General features: G+C 34.1%; 3 protein-coding genes and 1 non-coding gene across 6 annotated transcripts; 1 reads left to right on the plus strand and 3 right to left on the minus strand.

Moving 5' to 3' along the window:
* The first annotated feature begins 1,892 nt into the window (after positions 1-1,892).
* On the plus strand, positions 1,893-10,569 carry ATSAC1B (Phosphoinositide phosphatase family protein). The gene is made up of 21 exons (XM_022277509.2): positions 1,893-2,228; positions 2,301-2,465; positions 2,603-2,686; positions 3,961-4,088; positions 4,177-4,268; positions 4,560-4,617; positions 4,768-4,824; positions 4,926-4,959; positions 5,113-5,193; positions 6,470-6,576; positions 7,467-7,553; positions 7,639-7,716; positions 7,844-7,914; positions 7,998-8,096; positions 8,191-8,290; positions 8,818-8,926; positions 9,059-9,131; positions 9,293-9,386; positions 9,662-9,754; positions 9,910-9,976; positions 10,107-10,569. Exons 2-21 carry the CDS (start codon positions 2,318-2,320, stop codon positions 10,235-10,237), a joined length of 1,791 nt encoding a protein of 596 aa, XP_022133201.1. The 5' UTR covers positions 1,893-2,228; positions 2,301-2,317; the 3' UTR covers positions 10,238-10,569.
* A 295-nt stretch (positions 10,570-10,864) lies between these two features.
* On the minus strand, positions 10,865-11,216 carry LOC111005457 (uncharacterized). The gene is made up of 3 exons (XR_015788706.1): positions 11,194-11,216; positions 10,964-11,085; positions 10,865-10,880 (listed from the first exon to the last, which is right to left on the minus strand). It is a non-coding gene; the product is annotated as an uncharacterized LOC111005457 (transcript).
* Positions 11,217-13,024: 1,808 nt separating this feature from the next.
* Positions 13,025-15,199, minus strand: LOC111005858 (RNA-binding (RRM/RBD/RNP motifs) family protein). Of its 3 annotated transcripts, none has more exons than XM_022277510.2 (3): positions 15,086-15,199; positions 14,930-14,980; positions 13,025-14,025 (listed from the first exon to the last, which is right to left on the minus strand). In XM_022277510.2, the coding sequence occupies exons 2-3, from the start codon at positions 14,944-14,946 to the stop codon at positions 13,251-13,253; spliced, it is 792 nt and encodes a 263-aa protein (XP_022133202.1). In that variant the 5' UTR covers positions 14,947-14,980; positions 15,086-15,199; the 3' UTR covers positions 13,025-13,250. The 3 variants fall into 3 exon arrangements, with proteins under 3 accessions (XP_022133202.1, XP_022133203.1, XP_087975548.1); XM_022277511.2 differs by having other exon boundaries at positions 14,930-14,975; positions 15,086-15,171; XM_088119422.1 differs by having other exon boundaries at positions 13,025-13,936; positions 14,930-15,157.
* Positions 15,200-18,011: 2,812 nt separating this feature from the next.
* On the minus strand, positions 18,012-21,638 carry LOC111005785 (uncharacterized). The gene is made up of 4 exons (XM_022277416.2): positions 20,999-21,638; positions 19,294-20,079; positions 18,703-18,750; positions 18,012-18,625 (listed from the first exon to the last, which is right to left on the minus strand). Exons 1-4 carry the CDS (start codon positions 21,176-21,178, stop codon positions 18,305-18,307), a joined length of 1,335 nt encoding a protein of 444 aa, XP_022133108.1. The 5' UTR covers positions 21,179-21,638; the 3' UTR covers positions 18,012-18,304.
* Between the last annotated feature and the right edge of the window lie 1,000 nt (positions 21,639-22,638).

Genomic DNA, 22,638 nt, shown 5'->3' on the forward strand with positions numbered 1-22,638 from the left:
GTTTTTAGTTCTTTTTTTTATTTTAGTATTTCGAAGAATTGATTGTATATTTTTATAAATTTAATAAATTTGTAAGATTTAAATACTATTTTAGTCGTACTAAAAAAATACTATTTTAATTGTTGTACTCTGGATTTTGGTTTATTTCCGTTCCTATATTTCTACAACGTCCATTTTGATCCTTATAATTTCATCTTTTATTCGTTTTAGTATTTGTACTTTCAAAACATCGATTCTTATATTTAAAAAAATGACTATCTTAATGTAATATCAATTTATTTAAAATAATATAGAAAGATAATTAAAAAGACGTAAATGATAAATTTCGTGAACAGCAAATGTGGTTGGGCTTAGAAGTCCAGCCTAACCCAAAGCCCATTTTAGTTGGGCTTTCTATTCACCTTAATATCCAAATTTCAAGTCAACAGTTCCTGGGAGGGGGGATGAAAACTTTTTTTTTAAAACGTTATCGTAATTATTTTTATTTTTAAGATTGTGTAAAAATTTAAAAATTATTTTTTCCGTTTTCAGTTTTTCTTTTTTTCAAAATACAAACAATATAAAATATAAAATTTGAATACTTAATTTTAAATTTTAATTTTCATATACAATTTTTTTAGTTTAAAATTTTAGCAAACGAAAAATAATGAATAATTACTTAACATGTTTTTGTTTCATTTTTCAATAAAAAAATAAAATAAAAAACAATTATCAAACAAAATTTTGTTTGTATTTATTAACAAAGAAGAAGCAAGAAATAAAAAAAATCTCTTATTTTTATTTCATTTTTCATTTTCTCCTTTTTAATAAAGAAAATATAACTGTTTTCGTTTTCTCCTTCTCAATAAAGAAAATATAACTTTCCATAAAAAAATTTAATAAAGAAAATATAACTGAATTTGATAACTAATGTTTTGTTAAAATATAAGTTGAAATGTATTTAATAATCATCTCTTGTTTTCTAAAAATCTTAATTTAAAAATCTGATAAATTACATAAATGAATGACACAACTAGCACATGGACTATTTTGACATGGTTCTAAAGTTTGAGGTAGTTACATAAATATTGTATTTTTAAATAAAAAATAAATAAAATTTTACAAAAATGGCATAATTAAAATCAAACTCAAGCTTTTAAAATAAATGTTATATTAATATTAGGTAATGCAATTAATCCTAAAAAATAGTTTAATACTATTTTAGTTCCTCTAAATTTTGATCAATGTAATTTTAAGATATTTATTTTGTTTATTTTGTTTTTTTTTTACTTTACTTTGAGCTTGGTGAGTTTTTGGTCCTCTATTTTTAAAGAGTTAATATTAATATTTTGGTTATATATACTATTTTGGTCATATATATATATATATATATATATATATTTCATGTCTCCGCAATTTTTTTTTGTCTATATATATTGTTCCCTATTTGTAAAATTTTATATAAGACGAAATTTTTTTAATTTTTTTAAGTATGGCACGTAGGATCGAACTCATTGAAAATATATGTCAATTGTTGAGCTATACTCGTTTTGACTACACTTAATTTTTTGAATACTAATTTAGGGTTACATTTAAATAAATCTATTCAGTGAATTGTCATTCTAAAATTTTGATTAAAATAAATGAGGTAAAAATGAAAATAAAATAATCAAAATAGTTATTTTTTAAAAGTAAATAAACTAAAAACCAACCAAAATTGAAAATATAAATACCAACCAAGGTTTTGAAAATACCTAAACCAAAATAAACCAAATCTGAAAGGAGATAACTAAAATAGTATTTAAAAAAAATTATAATTTAAGTATTCTAAAATAAAAATGAAAATTTAAAATGTGAGTTGATTATAGACCGTCGAGATTGAGATGGTGGGTCGCACGCCCACGAAGAACAATGTGGTTTAAGTTTGAACATTTGTCCGATGCGCGAGCAAAAGTCGTTACTCAATCGTTTACCTGAACCTTAAATTCTGTTAAACAATGGAGAGGTTTCCGCCCAAAAATTGAAAATTTTCCAATACCCATTTGGAAGGCACACACAATTTTTTCAGCAGCTGATTTTTTAGAATTAGAAATCATCTCATTTCCTCCACCCTCCATTGCCCACTTTCCTCTACTCTCTGGATCGGACCTCTCTCCGCGAGAGGATCTTTCTATTTCTTTCTCCTAATTTCGACTCCCATCTTCACTTGATTGCATTTTGGAAGTGTCACAGAACATCGTTTAATCGGGGTATGGCGTTGATGAATTTAAGTTAATTGTATTTACGTTTCTGCTTACTGTGTCTTTTGATTATTTTGTTAGTGGATTGGATCCAAATAATGATGGAGAAGGCAGATTCTGCACAGAAGTTGTACACACGTATGCGATTATGGGAGTTTCCGGATCAGTATGTAATTGAGCCGACGGATGGCTCTTGTGGCTCGTCTTTGTCTGTCAGTCGCATCGATGGATCGATGAAACTTATAGGTTGGTGACGGGATTTTTACCTTTTTTTGGCTGGATTGAAATGCTTGGTCCCATTGGCTTCAGGATGATTCTGGCATTTTGTGATCTTGTTGGTTCTGGATGTTTTACTGAGTTGAGAATTTTCATCTTTGCTTCAGATGAGCTTCCTCAATGCAGCTCTATCAGGGTTCCCAAGATAAGGACAATTTTTGGAATAATTGGCTTGCTGAAACTCTTGGCAGGTGACAAATTCGAGTTTTCTTTATACAATTATGTACCCCGTCCCTGGTTCACCGTATTTGTCTGCAGTTGTCATTATGAAAGTTGAACCGTGTTGGATGATAATGGTCGACACAAGAAGATATAAGATTTAAGAACATCATATTGACTAGGGATAAAAATAGTCACGGAAAACAAAGCTGTAGAGAGCGTATCTTTGCTTGCTAAACATAAATGAGTTTGAAGAGAATTGAAATGAAATTAGTAAACACAAGATTAAAACATTTTTACTGGAAATCATTATGGAAGCAAAATCAAAATGGAGAGAGTTTCTAGCTACGGTGATCTACTAATATTGGGAATGAGATATAGTTTTAGCTTGGTGAGGCAGTGAGGCTGCATGGAAAGGGCGGAGGAGAAGAAAAAAAAAAGTATTGCAGACCACAATAAAGTGAGAGTGGGTTGAGATAGAGCCCGAAGTTAAATATTCCTTAGATAAAATAATGGATTTTAGCCTTCTTGTAGGACGAGATCAATGTTACAAACTTCTTAAGTATATTTTGACTCAAAATATTGGAAAATGCACTCATCTATTGTTGTTTTTTTTATTAGATAGTTTCTTGTTTGAATACCTGAAGGCCACATCATGGCCATGAAAGCGGAGTTGCAGTCACATTTTTTTAAATTCTGTAATGTGTACTTAAAGTTCGTAATTTGATCTCATCTTTGTAAAGGCAACCAATATGCTCGTTTATTTCACTCTATATTTTAAAATAATGTATACTTCTTAAGTTAAATATGGGAATTGGGGTGGATTAATTCTTATTCCTATTCCTAATAAGTAAACATGGTCTAATGTATTTTTTATTACAACGAAGAGAATAGTAATCATGTGGTTTCCAGATGGTCCTATTATTTGTGAGTTGGGGTCTAATTTTCATTTACTGCATGCATTGAGTATGTGCGGTTTTATTATACTTTATAAGAAAAAATGTAAGTTCCAACTCAATTTTACTTGAATAGAGGGAAAAAGGCCAGCCCACCCATAAACCAAACCTGTCATCCCCGGAGCAAAGTTCATACCAGAATGATTCATATTCAGAGCTCAAATTTCCATAATTCATACTTGTCACTTTAGTCAGCTATCCAGTGATTTCATTTTCTTTGTCCCTATGACGTTTTGAGAAGTAATCCCTGTGACGTTTTGAGAAGTAATGTATGGATCAGCTATATTTTGTTTTTGTTAATTAAGCTGCTCACATAATTAGATGTCCCACTATGTCGTGCCATCTTTCAGGATCATATTTAATTGTCATTACTGACCGTGAGTGTGTGGGATCTTATTTGGGGCATCCAATCTTTAGAGTTTCATCCTTGAAAGTTTTCCCATGCGATCATTCGGTAAACAGTTCTCCTGTGGAGCAGGTAAGACTATATTGCTTGTTTTCTTCTACAACACAGTAATAAATTGACAATATCATTTTATTTAAACTATTTAGACGATCTCTCACAGAAAAAGACGGAGGCCGAGTTTTCTGGACTCTTGAATGTTGCAGAGAAGACTTGTGGTCTTTATTTTTCCTACAATACCAATTTAACCCTGAGGTGAAGCGCTTTCCTCATCAGGCATATCTTTTTTATTAATATATAACATGGGTTAACAATTGCTGTGATGACAATTAACATGGGTTAACAATTGCTCGACGTGACTTGCCTCTGTATGTTTTTGGATATTCAGATTCGTCCTTGTGTTTTTATGTGCAGACATACATTAGCTACAGTTAAACTTCTTAGGTCTTTATATTTTGCTTAACTCATTAATGCTTCCCTTGATACTTAAGGTGTCCATGCATTAATCTCTCGCTCTCTTTTTATTACTCATCTTTTTCATGGCAGTGCACAAAGATTGCATGCTTTAGGTGACGAATCAAAGTTATTACCCTTATGGAGACAGGTTAGCCCTCATTTTGATTTTGATTATTTTGATTTTTCCTTTTGTGTATACATCTGTTGACACTATTGTTGAGCACAAGATTTATCTTGTTGTTGTGTCTAAAATTGCAAAGAATTAGGAGTCATACAAACAATTTTTTCTTGTCTGCAGGCAGAACCAAGATTTCTCTGGAACAATTACTTGTTGGAAGTGCTCATAGATAATAAGGTTGGATTAATTGAAATTTAGTTGTCATCTGTTGCCCCTTTGCTTCTAACCCTATTACCCTGAAATTCTGTGTGTTAACATTTATCTTCTCATATTTGCAGCTTGATCAATATTTACTTCCTGTTATCCAAGGAAGTATCCTTAACAAAATCTCAATTCAGTCCTTTTAGCTTTTGGTGCATGTGAATGGGGAGATACAGTTTATTTTGTTTAGTCTAAATTTTTCTTGGACTTGTTTGAATCATCAGTTGTCATCCTCTGGATAGTCTTTCCTTAATAGATTGTCAGGCTTCCAGAACTTTCAGGCTGCCATTGGGAAAGATATAGTTGATGTAACCCTGATTGCTCGGAGATGCACTAGGAGAACAGGTATTGCTTGTTTTATTTTATTTTATTGCAGCTGCAGTTTTACAATTCTTTTAATTACTAATTGTTTCTGAGAACTCCTAATTTAACTGGAGTACTCCTTATGTTTTTTTATTATTAAAACTAGAGTATTAACAATTGTTAGCTGGTTTTCTTGCTGAATTTGGTATTATTTTCTCTGTTATGTCAAGTTCTCAAGTGTTCCAAAAGGACTAAAAATAACATAGAATTGATAGGGCAAAGGGATTTTCACTCTGGCTCTAAATATTTGGTTGTCTCTTCCTTAAAAATTGAAGAGTGCATTACCTGAGTTACATATTCAAGGGTTAGGGTCCAAGTTTGACTTAAAGTTGCCAGCTGCCCTAATAGTATCTTAAAATATTATTTTGCACCAACAAGAAAAAAAGAACAAGCGTTGGTACATGGTGTACCCTCTGCACTCTCTTTTGTGATTATAATTCTTCTGTTATTAACACCATTCAGCAATGGGAGAGTCTTTTTATAATCACTTTTGGTTTCCTTTTGTACTTTTCATACCATCAGCGAAAAAGTTTAGTTTCTATATATATATATAAGTAGAGGCCAGAAGGGTCAAAGAGGAAAATTAAATTCTTAAACATTTTTAGGATATCTTTTCTAAATTGGAATTGAACAGTAAAAAATTACCGGAATCTTGAATTTTGTGCTAGATGATGATAGAATTTGGTAATCGGGTTTCCAGAGATTGAAGGAACAATATGAATGAAATGTTCCAACTATTCTTTCTGTCGGAACAAGATAAGTATGACTGTGTGAGATCATTGGTTGAAAGGACTAAAAATATTGTTCGAGGACATTGGTTGGAAGAATGAATATGAGAAGTTTGTATTTCTCCGTTACAAATCGTTCAATATACTACACTTCAACTTGAAGTTGTAAGATCTTAGAGTCTCCATTTTCCTTGGAAATGGAGAAGAGTGATCCTATTACTATATACAACTGTGAACAAATTTGATTAATTTTCTTCCGTATATGTACTTTTTCACGTGGGACATAATAATTGGATAGAAGACTATGAAATGTAGGAATTCTTACCAAATTATAAAGAAAGAGAGAAAGACGTTATGAGATGTTATTACTCTCATACTTTGTAAGTTTAACTTGTGATTAGTTGCAAGGAGAAGCGGAATATTTTGTGATCATTTTTATTCAGTGAAAGTCTTGGATAAATGTTGATTCATCAATGGCTAGCAGTTAAAAGAAACTTATCACATAATTATTGACCTGCATTTTCTGAAAGGAACTCGATTGTGGAGAAGAGGAGCCGATTCTGATGGATATGTTGCTAATTTTGTGGAAAGTGAACAAATTGTTCAATTGAATGGATTCACAGCATCATTTGTTCAGGTAACACTATACGTAGACCAATAATTTAACATTTATATTTTGCAAGTTCATGTCCTTTTTCTTTCCTTTAGTTGGAAATCTAAGTCATGTCGAAATAAATGATTTATTCAACTATTTTATGAATAGTTTTCAAAGTTATGAAGGTTTTTATTTATTATTTTTTTCCTTTTTGAAAAGAAACTAATAATTATTGAATAGAAAATTCTTGATGATTTTACTATACAAAACTAGGAAAATCATATTTGTTTTTGTTTCTACATCAGTAATGTTGAATAACTTGACTTATCAGTTTATAAGAAAAAATTTGTTGATATAGTTTTGGTTATGTAGAATTTTCCATTTTAAACGCTTTTCTTTTCCCTGAAAACAGAAACTTATCATTAAATCCGAAAGAAAATTACAAAAGGGGAGAAAAAAGAGAACCTCATAGCCAGCCAAAAGAGTCACTAAAAAACTCTTCTATTTTTTTGTCATCATAGCAACCCCATGATAGCCATCTACCTTAGGAATTAGTAATTCTTATGTGTTTTCCGGCACCAAGTGTTGTATGGTCAGACGATTGCTCTGTAAGATTAGTCGAGGTGCACGTAAGCTGGCTCGGACACTCACGGATATCACAAAAAAAAAATATATATATATATATATATATATATATATATATATATGTTATTCTATAATTCAGATTAAATTATCAGGCTACAATAGTGCTGATGTAAACCCATCTGAACTGTGCTTCAATTTGTATCTAATGTTAACACAGTGATTAAAGCTGATTATAACCAAGGCAATTGTAGTGCAGAGTGAATCTAAATATTTTATTCGAAAGATTTTCTAGATCTTTACGTAGCACCCATGATTTTGCATCTTACTTTTGACGTTGGATTTTGTAGGTTAGGGGATCAATCCCTTTGCTCTGGGAACAAATTGTTGATTTGACATACAAGCCCAAATTTGAATTAGTGAAACTTGAAGAATCTGTGAGTCTCCTTTGTTGCTTGGTGTTATTCACTTTCAGATACGCACTACTATAGTTTCGATTGATTGTTATTGTATTGCTTCCAGCCTCGGATAGCTGAGCGACATTTCCTCGATTTAAGGAAAAAATATGGGGCTGTGTTGGTTGTTGATCTTATCAATGCGGTGATTCACTGGTCTTCTATTATCTTTTTTTTTTTTGTTAGTGTTTGTATCAAGTACATGTATGCATCTACTTGGCAATGAGGTCGTGGTGGTTAATATTTTTATATTGCCTTTGTTCTGGTATCAGCATGGAGGTGAGGGGCGCTTGAATGAAAAATTCGCAGCTGCCATGCAACATGTTACTGGTGATGATGTAAGGTACAATTTTCTTCCTTTTGCTATTTATATTCATTTTGGAATTCATCATTTAAACCCAAATTGAGAGCTAAAAAATATTTTAGATATCTGCATTTTGATTTTCATCACATCTGCGGCCATGTTCATTTTGAGCGCCTCTCGATCCTTTATGAACAAATGTCAGACTTCCTCGATCAAAATGGGTAAGTTCCGTTTATCTCACTCTCTCTCTGTGAGCTGCTGAAAATTAGTCCCCTTCTGATCTCACATGTTTATTTACTTGATTTGGAATTTTAGATACATGTTATTGAATGAAAAGGGTGAGAAAATGAAGGAACAGCTCGGAGTTGTGAGGACCAATTGTATTGATTGCTTGGACCGCACAAATGTTACTCAGGTAGCTTAGCTGACCAAGTAAGAGTTGGTGAATGATGAAATTAGCTATAAACTCAATGCCCCCGAAATTTGTTCCAGAGAACTGAAATTGTATTGAAAGATAAAAGATAAAAGAAGTACAATAATCCAAGTATTAGAAGTACTTCGAATCTCCGAGAGTATTCTCAAGTCTAAACCACCTAAACCATTTACCTTCATCTCCTCCCACTCACTCTATTTATTTATATGACCAATTCCTACTCACGAACACCTTGTCTAATTACTAATATGCTCTTAATATCCTAATAATATTTCTAACTGTCCCAATTGTACTCCAAACACCTTGTCAGTAAAAGCAGCTTTGGTTTTCTATGATTTCCCTGTTTAAGCTTCGGCTGGCAGGGAAAATTTAAAAAGTTATGGATGGACAATGTGTAATCATTTTCATCTCTGTAGGCATTAAATTTACGTTGAATATAATGAACCTTTAAAAGATTTTAATTTTGCAACTGTTTTGTTAGTGATTTTTACGTTATAATATGGTTGCAGAGTATGATAGCCCGAAAGATGTTGGAATCCCAACTTAGGAGGCTTGGAATTTTTGGTGCTGAAGAAACTATTAGCTCACATCCGAACCTAGATGAAAGCTTTAAAATCAGTGAGCTCATTCAGTGTCCCAATTTGATTTATTTGCTCACTGAAACCTAAGATGTTGATTTCATTTTTCATTGAAAGTTTTAGGCTTGTCCATGGATGGAATACATTTTTACCTTGCTGTTTCTTTATTCAGTTTGGGCTAATCATGGAGATGATATAAGCACACAATATTCTGGCACTCCTGCTTTGAAAGGAGATTTTGTTAGGTAAACTCCTACCTTATTTTCTTTCCTATTTTCAAGCATATTCATTTCCATCAACTGCACTGTGTTTAATGTAACTTTGTCTCTTATCATGTTAATATTTGGTATGTGATTTTTTTTTTCATTATATTTATTTTAAATCGTTCTATGTGATTTGGTTGAAGATTTGGCCAAAGGACAATTCAGGGTATCTTGAAGGATGGTTATAATGCTCTTCTACGCTATTATTTGAATAACTTTGTTGATGGAACAAAACAGGTAGGGATTCATTTTCATCTTTACTTTGAATTATGAACACTAACGCAGTTATTTGATGATGTCCATTTCATTATAATTTGATTGGTTTCTCTTCTTTCCTACAAGTGACCCCCTTAGATACTACTATTCAAGTCTGCATTGTGTCAAATTTGTAACTGTTACATTTACCTATTTGTTTTTCTAAATGAAGTTGCATATCTTTGATACATACAGAGATCTTAGTTAAATTTAGAACCTTTTGAACTGACTTCGAATGCACTCTGGCTTTTATGAAGGATGCTATTGATCTCTTGCAAGGACATTATATTGTTTCCGTCAGTCGGGATATGACGCCCGCGACCCAAAAGGGAGGCATAGAAGCTATAGCGGTGAGTGAAATTTTAAACGGAAGATAGATTCTGCAGGAGGACTGCTCAGTAAAAGGGTTATCAAGCAACAATGGAGTTGTTTTTAGTTTATAGAATATTGAACTGAACGTCATCATGACTTATATTATAACCTCTCATTTACTTCTCTTGTACAGAACTTCCCACTGGCTTTATCACTGGTGTTGACAGGGTTCTTTTTTGCATTCTTGTCATTGAGGCAAGGTGAGTCTCTCTCTCTCTCTCTTCTTTTATTCTAACCTGTCAAGTAGGTTGAAGAACTTTGAGCTGACCATACCATTTATGACATTTTAATCAGAATCTCGACTCATGCTTCGATTTCATTTTTCTGCAGTTCGCTATGATATTCGGCACTTGTTCTTTTCAATCATGTGGGCAAGTCTGAGCATAGCCATAGCAGGTTTTGTAAAGGCCAACGGTCGGATTTTCTGCAATCGACCTCGTCTGCACAAACCTCGATCGTGATTTTGATTCCAGAGACTGGCAAATTCAGCTAACCATTCATTGAAATTCAATTTTTCTTTCGAAGATTTCCAGTCAGTTCCATTCTTGGTTCCATCTGAAGTGCCAAGTTATTCATTAGGACTCCTATCCAAGATGTTATCACACTTCCCTTTTCTGATCACTACTGTTTTTTAGAATATCAGATGTTTTTGTTATTCCTTGCCTTGTCATATTATATCTGACTCGAACACAATATACATTTTAGAGAGATATTATTGTAGCAATTGTTGAAACGCATTATGGGTTAAAAATACCATTTTTAACGGCAGTTCCATATGAAAACTGCTGATACAGGTCTTGCAAGAACTTCATATCAGGTATGTGATGATGAGATTAAAAGGTAGCTTAACTACTTTGTAAGTTACTTATGTTTGTTCATTATTATTCATATAATGGCTGCAAACTAAACTGATGTGCCCTGACTTTCTAGAGCTCTAGCTTTATGTCTTCTCCTGAAAACATCTTGCCTAAATCTCCTGGTCTCAGTCTCTAGCTCTCTGAATGGTGTCATCTCTATGCTCTCTCTTTCACTCTGCAACATCCTTTGCCTCTTTGTTACTGCCATCAAAGCTTTGTGATCTTCCTCTCTATGCTTTGCTTCTTCCTACAAACACCCTTTTCCATAAACAATGTGCCTTTCTAGGTTGCAGTAAAGTGTTAAGCTACAAAGTAGGAAGAAAAGGTAACCTGAAGATCTCGGATTAGACCATCAATGGACTTGATCTTCCTGTGTGGCCAGCGATGAATCCCGAATTCTCTGCATTTCCTTTTCAGTACTGTCAACCCAACATTCAGGTTTCTTGAAGCTTCTGTAATTGGAAGATCGAAGTATTTAGCCAGATCTGATAAAGTAATTCCAGCAATGTGCTCACTTGTTGCCCTTTTTTTCTTTTCTGCAATTACCAGCAATTCCCCACCTGTTTAGTAACTTTCATAAGAGAGCACACATGATCTCCTGATATGAATTCTATTTGTGCCATAAGAAGTTCAAAATTCTCTCCTGTTTAGAGAGTGTGTGGAACTTAAACCTGGTTCATAGGATTCTTTCATTTGATTCTCAGATCCTTCAGATGCAGCAGCTGAACAAGGAAGGAAGTTAAGGTCCTGCTCAAGTAGAGGCAAATTTCTTGGTTGATGAAATTTGCCATTGTTGAGGCAAGATGGGCATTCTTCATTTGAACTGCTGCTCATCTAGAGACCCTTTTGAGTTCTGTACTGAATCAAGAGAATTAGAAACTAGAGGACAAAGTGACGAACTGAGCTGGTGAAAAAGGAAAAAGCAGGACTCGGGGTATGCAAATGCCAAAGAAAAACTTCCAGGAAGAAACAAAAAGCAACTCACAAACCTTACTGCCGATGATTTTCTGAAAACTTTAGAACCCCTTCTCAAGAACTTCAAGAAGAAAGGAAAAACTCCGCAGCAGCCTCCTCTAGAAACCGATTTGGTGGTATTCTGAATCTTCTTTTGGAATTGGGTTTATGTTGCTCGAAACCCCAATCACAGAGTAAAGAATGAAGCAAAGTGATTCTATTGGACAGTAGGAAAAAAGAGCGTGGACCATGACACTTGAGAGATGAGGTTCAAACTTTTTCTTGTCATGTAGCTTCAAAATCACACGCTAATTGCCCGCTCATCTTTCTGAGCTGTTTTATAGGGTTAATTTATAAATTTACCCTCTATAATTTTAACTATTCACTATTCGATATCCAATCTACAAATTTCAGATTTAGATTCAGCGGTTAGCCGTTACCGGTAATGGAATGTTAACATGATATGTTTTTTCTAAGATTAAATTTTTTAAGGTTGGGAATGATATCATATGGTAGACAACTAAATAAATATTCATGTGTCTTGTGATAGTGCAATCTAAAATTTGTGATTTGTAATATAGTCTTATGAACATAAATTTCATAAAACTATATTTCATTTAGCTTCGAAATGTAACACAGGACTATCGGATGATACATGAACTATAAATAATATAATTTTTGTAAGTGTACTTCAATTTTACACTCATTCTTTTAATTTGATATATATATATATATGTTTTAGCAAATTAAACGATTATAGAAATGTTCCTAACATTCATTGTTTTAACGAAGCGATGATCAACCACATAAATCACTCAACATTTTTTCAGTTAACTTTCTTCTTCCCTCCCCATTTTAGACTATTAACAACGAAAACCTAGCATTCAATCTCAAGGATCTGCATAAAATCCCTATTAACAATTATTAGCTAACAATCCAACATTCTCATACATCATTTACTAATTTATTCAATTGTTATCTAAAGAACATCATAATCTTTAAGATGTTCAGATATCCAAAACATTGAAATTCTAGGGTAGATTTGAACCTCTGACCTAACAACTTCAACTACAGATTGGCAATATTCGAACCTCTTATCTAAAAAGGAAGGAAAAAAAAAACCTTTATGACTTCCATGAAAAGACTTACTACACTAAGAACTTCTTCACTGCCATACACCAGAACCAGCACAGCATTTCATGAGTCCAATCAAAGACCCTAGCTGCACGTACTAGAAGTGGCAGAATAACAACAGAGCACCCAATTCATAACAACTTTTAGATCTGGCTATTACTCATCAGACCGGAGTAGAACAACCACTGCATACCATTATTGTACCGCTCCTTATAGTACCTTAATAATTGAATCTCAGCACTAGACTTCGCCTATGCTCATTTCATATTCAAGCAGACCCCAACAGAAAAAATAGTACCTCAATGAAAAAAAAGTCAGTGTTTTAACCAAGATATGAACTCATAGAACTGACTTCAATCTCAAAATGCAGTACCAATTTACTCCACAGATTTTAGACTAAACTGCAGAGAGCTATACCACAGCGATAAAATATCATCCTACTAATTGGAAAAGTACAAGAACAGCAAAGCCTCGATACAAAAATATAGCAACAGGGAACTTTAGACTCCATGACCAAATTGCCTACTACTCACTGTCTTGACCTTGACTCAGCTCTTCTAGCTTCATTTGGGGTTGAAGGAAACAACTCCACATATCTTGATCCAATCATCATCTTGTCCTTGCTCATTGCTCTCTTTGCCTCCTCTGCTGAAGCAAACTCCACGTATGCCTCACCAGTTGCCTTCCCATCTGGACGACTTGCAATATGTACCCTATCTTCTGTGAGGTCAAACTCTCCAAAAAATTCAGTGATGTTGGATTTCGTTACAGAGAAGGGGAGACCACGCAGCTTCAGTATCTCAGTGTATTCCATCTGGTCCTTGTCACTGAACCTCTTTTGCCGAGGAGGAGGGCTTCCATGGTAGTCATTATCATAGATGCCCTCATAATTTACTTCAGCAGCAACAGCATTATAATAATCCTGCCTTTTGCACCTGAAGACTTCTACGTACCTACGCCCCATATTCTGTCGATCCCGCTGCAGTGCGAACTCAACCTGCATGGACCCAGCAAAGACAACAAAGGCCTCTCCCATGAACCGTCCATTCTTGTTGACCAGCAACACATCCACAATATCCAGTCCAGCAAAGAACTTGAAAATGTCGATGTCGGTGCAGTTAAAGGGAAGTCCTCTAAGGCGAACCACAGGAAAGGCAGGAGTAGGTGGAAAACTCCCATAGCCGTAAGGTTGAAATCCAGCAGTGCTGCTGCTAACTGCGAAGTAGGGATTCGGTTCCATCATTCTTTGTCTTTTTGAGCCGACTTCGTACCCATCCGAAACCCCCCCGCTTCCCAACATTGCCCTTCAATTACCAGACCCAGAAAAAAGAAAAGGAAAATCCCCACTCAAGCAGTTAATAAAACCAAGCCCAACCTACACCTCTAAAACCTATTGGTGTACACGATTTATTGTCAATGAAGTTACATATCATTACCTCTCCTAAAAACAAATCAATTTAACTAAATATGGAATAAATAATTGTTTCTAAAAGTAGCATCAAAATGTCACTTTGAGGCTCAATATGGACATTTACTCATCAAGCAGTAAAAAACAATTTTCCCGTTTTTCAACCAAAGTAAAGACTATGAACGAGAACAAATAGTTAACCAATTAAATCGCTGGCCTGCATAGCTGTACTATGTCGGCAAAAACTTCTAAGTTTACCCGTGGTATTAAAAAAAAAGACAGCTCATAAGAACTGATACAAGACTCAAATTATTGTAATTGGTTGAAACTTAAACAAAATTCTAACATGACTCAGGCATCCTATAACGTGACTTTTCATAATACAAATAATGCAAGAACGGCCTAGAAAAGCCACCGACTGTGATGAATTTATTTTAAAAGTTCAAATCTAAAGAACAGAACCATGTAAAGAACATGCAACACATGGAAGGCTACAGATACTATAACAACAAAACATAAGTTGTTCTTAAAGAGCACGTTCCACTGAACAACCATTTGAAAATATCAGCATACAATAAAAAAAAAAAACACCTAGAACAAGCGGAGGAGAACAGAGGAACTCCTCCTCCAATTCCTCCCCGCCCTCAAACCTCAAACACGCAATTCCAAGGCGAAACCACAAAATTCCCAGATATTCCAATGCAACAAAACACACAACAATCCAACAAAAAAATAACGTCGGCACAAACACATCAGGAGAGCAACAAAAGAAAAAAGCGATTCAGAAATCGTCAACTTACCCTCTGGGTCCGTACATGATTGTTGAGATTGAAGATTCTCCGAAAGCTGCTCTGATAATCCAACGAAAAAGGAGTAAATTGGGGCGATTGTGAAGAAGGAGGAGTGGATTCAAAGGGGAAAAGGCGGAAGAAAGCGGGAAAAAAAGAAACCCTAACCAAGATTACGGAGGCTTCTGAACTGCGTTTGGCTTCGGATTCCACCACCCAAATTGAACACAAAACGATCTCTCTCTAAAAGGAAGCCCAACTAGGGTAAACTTTAAAAACTTTGCGCTGTCGATTGGGAATCAAAATGACCCAAATACCCTTATCGCTCCATATATGGTACACCCTATGATTTCTGGATATTTTGCCCTAAATTGGAATTTACAGCTCGCAAAAATATTTTCCTCGATTCACCTCCATTAATAATCTTAGGATTCACTATAAATATATTTTTGGTCTCTTATAAATTATTTTTTAATTAAGTTGATTATTAGCTAATTAATGAAAAAATGAGTGGTATTTAATCTTATTTAAGTCTTTTTATTATCAACATGCAACGATAATTAATATTTTTTCTTATCGAGAAGTCATGAATTTGAATCTCTCATCTCACTCGTCGTACTGAGAAAATGAAATTTAAATATTATTTATTAACACATTTAGAAATTGTAATTTTATTAAATTTGAACTAGCATATTGAAGATAAATTTGAAACTTTACCAATAATAAAATTGAAACTAACTTAATTTTATTTATAATATATAGTACTTTTTGGCAACAGCAAAAATTATTAATAGTTAAGGGTGAGTCAATAATTTTTACAGATAAAAGATCAAAATTTTATATTTATAATTTTTTCAATTATGAAAGTTTAAAGGTGTAGAGAAAAGTTTCTTAAAATATTAACTTTTATACGTGATTTTTTAATCTAAGAAGAATTAAAGGCCCTCCCTTTTTTGAGCTGCCTCTAGTTGTAGCGTAGAAGGTAAAGTATACGTTGTTTACGAAAATGATTAAATTCAGCAAGGAAGCTCGGACTTTAGATACCAACATATAAAAGATATGCAAAACAAAGTGAGCATTTCGATACTTAAGTTAAGTACACAATTCAATCTATACTCAAGAGATAATATAGTTCCACATACCTTGCTTGAGAGGCGGGGATCTCTACTTATAGAGGTGAGTTCTCAACGACTTTCCAACAGCACTATAACAACTTTTCGACTGCCCGAGAATCGAGGGGCCTTGTTGAAAAACGTGTTTGTTGCCTTTGCGCATGTAGGTGCTTTTTAAGGTCGGCTTATCCTTGATGAAGGTCAGCCAAAGGTGAAATGTAGATCGACTCAACTTTTACTGACAAGCTATCTGATAATCATGGTGATTGAGGATCTCTGATGTTGACACGTGACAGGTGATAATTCGCCCCCATCATATGTTATAAAAGATGGTTAAAAGTAACTTTTAATAACTTCATGTCAATGTTTAAGACACGATCATATTTCTAGGAAACTATTTTTCTTTATTTATGAAGTTGTGGGTTTTAGTTTTGCTTTTGTTTACATATATTAGTATCATCAAAGTAAATTGTCTTTCTTTGGCCAATGCTTTAAAAAATGGATGCCTTTTACTCTAGTTTTGAAAGGTAGGTAAATTAATGGTAAAAAGAGCCAACAAGAATTTTGTGTGACTCAATGGTAATTAACCTCTACTTATTTCTTGGATGTGGAAGGTTTAAATCTCCATACTTCCACTTTATTGTATTAAAAGTAAAAATAAAGCTTAAAAGTAATCCAAGACAATTGGCTTACTCTAGGATTGTTTTTCTAATAAAAAAAAACCCCTTAATTTATCTCCTAATTGCTTCACTTATCACTTATGGTAAAGATTACATTTTTTGTTACCTTGATGAATGACGATTGATTAGTATTAAATTCCGTGACCCTACTAAAATAATAAGCTAATAGCCACATTTTCAAGCGTCATTAAATAATTTTTTTTCTGTTATTCATTTGTGCATATACAATTAATTGAAAACATCAAAAACAAACTAAGCTATGGCCTATGCAATTTATTTAGCATGTCTAATAATCATTTCATTTTCTGTTTTTAATTTTAAAAATTATGTTTATTTAATTGCAATTCCTTTGGTATGTCTTCATCTTTCCTTAAAAATACATTTGAAACAGTAAAAATAATTTTTTAAAAACTACTTTTACCAAAAATTATACGATTGACAGTAGTGTTTACAAGTACCAAGAACTTTTTTTTTTTTTTTTTTAATGAAAGGGCATTTGATAGTCTTCCAGAATTTTTTATTTTATGGTTTCCGAAATAGTTTATTTTTTTTAACTCGTAGTGGCTGAGAAAAATGGTGGGTTCTTCGAAAGTGTTAATCTCATTGTCATGGTTGAATAAAAATAAAAACATATTTTTTGAAAGAAAAAAGATATTATACTTTTCTGTACTTTTCAATTTCATTCGTATAGAGTTTAACTGGTCAATTCCAAAGTCTCTAGTATTAATGAGTTTTAAAAAATTGGTCATCGAATGCCATGTCAATTCTCACTATGCCACATTGTTCATAATAGTTCATCACTATTTACTAATAACAAAGACCATTGAGATGGATAGATTAAAATATAGGGTCAATTCAAAACTTTGTAATTATAAAAGCATAATATAAAATTAGAATATAGGAATCAATTTGAAACTTTATAATTATAGGAGCACTTCGTAATCAAAATAATGCATAAGTACATCATAAGTTAGCGATATGAATGTCACAACATGAATATCACTCTTATAACCATTACTACACGATTGACAAATATTTCTAAAAATTTTATCTGTAGAAGTGGCAACCGCATTGTACCAGTCGAATCGTATAACTCCTCTATGATATGACACAAAAAAAACGTCACTCGGGTCCTGAGGTCGAGATAAAATTTTGATATTTGAATGCAACTAAAACAATTAGAATGTAACTGAAAGAGAGAGCAGATTTGTTTGAATTGGTATTTCTGCAATCAGTAGAGTAAATCACGGAATTTGCAGTTCCTCAGAGAACATTTGTATTTGTAGAATGAAGGCAATCATATTGATAGCATGTAGAAAATATATATATCAGTAATCTTTTGGGGGCTTTAGAGCACATCCCACCAACAGTTTCTATATCCGTAGTCAATATTTCACTCACTTATGTCAATGTCTTGGAAAAATAATACTAATTTTTACATGCTATATTAGTTGATAAAAAATCAAATCATTTGAAAAAAACAACAAAAAAATGGACCTGTAACAGGGAGGAAAATTACGGTCGACGGTCAGAGGAAAGAACCTGAAAACAGTGTTGCTCTGCAGTCGAACAGCTGAGTTCGACTGTCCAAGTCTTCACTTGCCCACTCTAATCTGGAGGTTGCTCATTCCGACATTCACCTTTTCAACCTCTGATTTATTCTTCACTTCGCTTTGAGCTAAGTTCCTAGGATTCAGCCAAGGATGCTGCAGGCATTGCTGAGCAGTTGGTCGCTTCTCTGGTGCGAAATCGAGAATGGAACTGAGAAACTCAGCAAAAGAACGAGCATCAGCATCTGAAAATTTGTATTTCTCGACCAGCAGTCGATCAAGAGACCAGAATTTCAGCCTCCGAATCCTCTTTAGGTCCCCGTGCCTGTCAAAGTAGTCTTTCGACCGAGCTCCTCCTATTGCAGTCTGAGCGCCAAACATATTAGAAATGGAAATCAAGACGTAGTAGGAAACAACTATAAGGAGCAGTTTGATGTGCTTACTTTTCTAGGCATCTTCCCAAGGAGCTCCATCATCAATGCAAGATGATCCTGAAACCAGCACATTGAAGAAGCTGAATATGTGACCAAGGCACAAACTTTATAAAGGGATGAAAATATCAGACTTGTACCTTTCAAATTTTCCCTATTTGCATATAGTGATCAACTAAATGAAGCTCAAAATGATGGTGAAGATAAAGCATATCAAACAAAAGGACTGCTCCCTAACTTTCCACCCCTCATTTCCTCGTCATCGGGATTAATAGAAGCAGGCATCGCCGTGTGTGCATACAAACACAGGAACATGATTTTTTTCCCACAAGTTATGGAATTGCTTCAATCCTAATCGAGAAGTCCAATCTAGAGGACATACATGTGACCTATACATATTGACCGTACGGTCTCACTACTTTATAAAATAAAAATACAACGTATCGTGGTATAATAAAAATAGGATGGCATGCTGTTATATATGTTCTTCCTTCACTTCCTTAATGGTGAAGAAGAAACAACCAAGTATTTGGGATCAGCTAATAATGATAAGTTCCAAGAATCCCATATTGCAAAAGAATTGATTTTAGTAATCATCCTTACCTCATCCTCACTATAGTCTTGTCCTCCTTTTGGGGTAAACATCATGTCACCTGTGGCGAGTTCAAAAGCGATGCAGCCAAATGACCACATGTCAACCGAGTAGGAATATCCGGACTGCAGTATGACTTCAGGAGCTCTGTACTGTCTCGTTTGAATTTCTTCCATAAACTGCTTATCTGCCCAACAAGCGTTACCAAAATCTACAATCTTGCACCTCAGATCAATACCATCTAGTTTTCTCTCAGTCTTTGGAGTTATTCCTCCCCCCATAGAAACTCTTCTTTCAGAGATCCTAGAAACGGCTCTCCTTGCTCTTCTTTTCAATTTCTTCTCAATGAGATTCATGGTTGCTCCACCATTCGGGTTCCCCTCGGGCCTCTCAAGAATGGGGGCCTGTCCAGATCTCACAGGATCTTTGGTGGGATCAATGGTGGAAAATAGAAGAATATTTTCAGGTTTTAGATCAGTGTGGATAATACCAAGTTCTCTGTGCAAATAGTCCAGACCTACCAAAACACATTTGCAGATCTCCCTGACTTTATTCAGCTCAAGAACTTTATATCGGTTATACTTGATCAACCGAAGTAAGCTATCACCAAGAAATTCTAGAACCATGCACAGATGTTGCCCATTTGGCCCTGCATGCTTAAAATGATCAATAAGTTGCACAATGTACTTGGAGCTTGAGGGATCACTATCTGAAATTGCTGAAAGAACTTCAATTTCATGAATTGCAGCTTCAGCAAATTGGGGAGCACTTTTCTGGATCTTAAGTGATACATATTTCTAAGATAAAGAAAAGAAAAAATCAGAAAACCAGAGAATATACTGCCAACTTGCATCTTTAGAAATATAAACTAGAAACAACATTATAACCTACCAAAGATTAAAATTCACAATAATATAAATTAAAACCCACAATAATATAAATTAAAACCCACAATAATACTTTTCCTGGATCTAAATACCTACTTCACTTCATTTAACATTCAAGTCAACTCTTATGGCTAGTTTTGCAATCATTTTCTCTTTAATACATCATTTATTTTCTTCAAAAAGAAGGGCATTCTGAAATAACAGATAATTGAGACCATCCTCAAGCACTTTTACAAGTAGGACCATTTACAAGTTGACGGAAAAAATGGGTGGTCAAGCCCATGTTCACCCATGTCCTTCGTATTTAAAATGCTAGCCTAGCCTTCAAACATTGAACCAAAAAGGAATCTTTTAATCCCTCACCACTAAGCTACTTTCCTGTTCTCCCATGCCTTCTCAGATTACATAGTACAATTTGAATCGATTGACATTTTCGAAAACTTAGTGAAGAACATTAACTAAGATCAAAAACGAATTTCTATAAATGGAAAATAGGGAAATTTATGGTAATAGAAACAGTCCAAAGAGAACCCCACATCAAACCCTCTGAACGTTTCGAGTGGGAGTCGGAGGAGAAAACAAAAACATCGAATTAATGATAAAAGGGTAAAAGAAAAAAACAGAAATAAATGTGGAACCATATCATAAAGATCCAATAAACCAAGCAAATAAAACATATCCTGTAACGACAAACGGAAATTGACATCGCCGTCCGGATCCAAAGAAACGAACAACTCGCAAAATCACGCAGCAAGGCACAAAGATTCAAGCGAAATAAGGGCATAGAACAAAGATTCATAAAACAAGACGAAATAAGGGGAGAACATACAGAGGTGCGGGTGTCATAAGCGAGCCAGACGGTGGAGAACTGACCCCACCCGAGCTTCCTCTGAGCGACATAGCGGCCGGCGGCGAAATGATCGCCGATCCTGACGGCATGATACCCTCCCTTCCTGTAGGAATCGACTCCCTCATCGTCCTCGGAGCCGGATGAAGAGGAACAGGACATGGTGGGACGATGAGATCCGATCCGATCGGGTCCGAAAAGGGTTGATGGGTGTGATTAAGAAGGAATCTCCGGGTTTCCTCAAATGGGTCGGGATCGGAAGAGGAGAGAAAGCGAAGGGGGAAGAGTTTCCTTGTAAATGAAATTACAAGCTTGGAAGGTTAATCGGAGACGAATTACAGATTGATTATATACACCAAAAAGACAGTGAAGTTGAAAAGAATTTGAAGGGAGAGAGAGAGAAAAAGAGTTCGTGGATGATTGAATGGTGGGGTTTGAGGTTGCTATGGCCTTCCCCACAAGTCTCTCCCCACTTTTTACTCTTCTTTTTTTTCCTTGTTTTTCTTTTGGTTCAGAGCTTCCTCTTCCTCCTCCTGCGGCAGCTGGTGGCGGGTGGCTCTCCTTCCTTTTGCCTTACACTCCTCTCTTTTCTTTACCCTTTTAATATTATCTATAACTACCATTATTGCTTTTGATTCATATTCTCTCTCTTTCTCATCGACGTCCTAAACTTGTATTATTATATTTTTTTTAGTTCTAACTACACGTCGGGATTAGAATTCAAAACTCTAATATTTTCGTCGGTTGATAATATATGTTTTAACCTTTACTAATTGAACTATCTTCAGATTCTCGACTTGAATATTTATTATTAACTCTAATTAGGTGTGAGAGATGCTGATTGACAAACAATACACAACTACTTTTTGTTTCTCATACTTGAGCCATAATCAAAACTTTTTGTTTCTCATACTTGAGCCATAATCAAAATCTCATGGGTTACAATCGGAGGATTTCCAAATTAATCAAATCTCATTTAATATAAATATATGGTTCGAAACAGTTTTTTAGTTTTTTTTTTCTTTTAAGTTTGTGCGTACGATCAACCATCAAACTTAAAAGAGTAATATATGTCTTATACACTAAATTTTACTTGTCGGGGAGATTGAACTCCCAAACTCCAAGGAAGTAACTCAGATGTCTTATTTGTTGAGCTTGACTTTTAATTTGTTGTAGGTTTGTTTTACAACACTTTTGGCTTTATATCTTTTTAAAATGATGTGGTCTCTATGTTTCAAAATAATGTAATGTTGAGTTGAAACCATGGTGTTAAAAATTTTATTGTATATATTTTTGTTTTTGAGGAAAGTAAATAATATCAATAAATAGTTGAACAAATTTTTATTTTGGATTTTAGGAGGCTCATCGAATTAAATTGTCACAAACAAAAGCAGAAAAACCAAAATGTTACGAGAGTTAAAAAAAACATACATTAATAATATAGTCTAACCTATAAATATCCTTAATAAAATTAAACAATTAATTTGTTTAGATGAGAACAAAACAAAAAGGGTAAAAGATTTGATATGATGTAATAAGTGAATAAGATCAGAGCAATCTTGATTTTGATTGTAGAAAGCAAAAGGTGTATAATTGCATCCAAATGCCAAACATTTTTCCAA

The sequence above is a fragment of the Momordica charantia genome (assembly GCF_013281855.1).
Source record: "Momordica charantia cultivar OHB3-1 chromosome 1 unlocalized genomic scaffold, Mcharantia_2.0 BLBB01000001.1, whole genome shotgun sequence".
Lineage (NCBI taxonomy): Eukaryota > Viridiplantae > Streptophyta > Magnoliopsida > Cucurbitales > Cucurbitaceae > Momordica > Momordica charantia.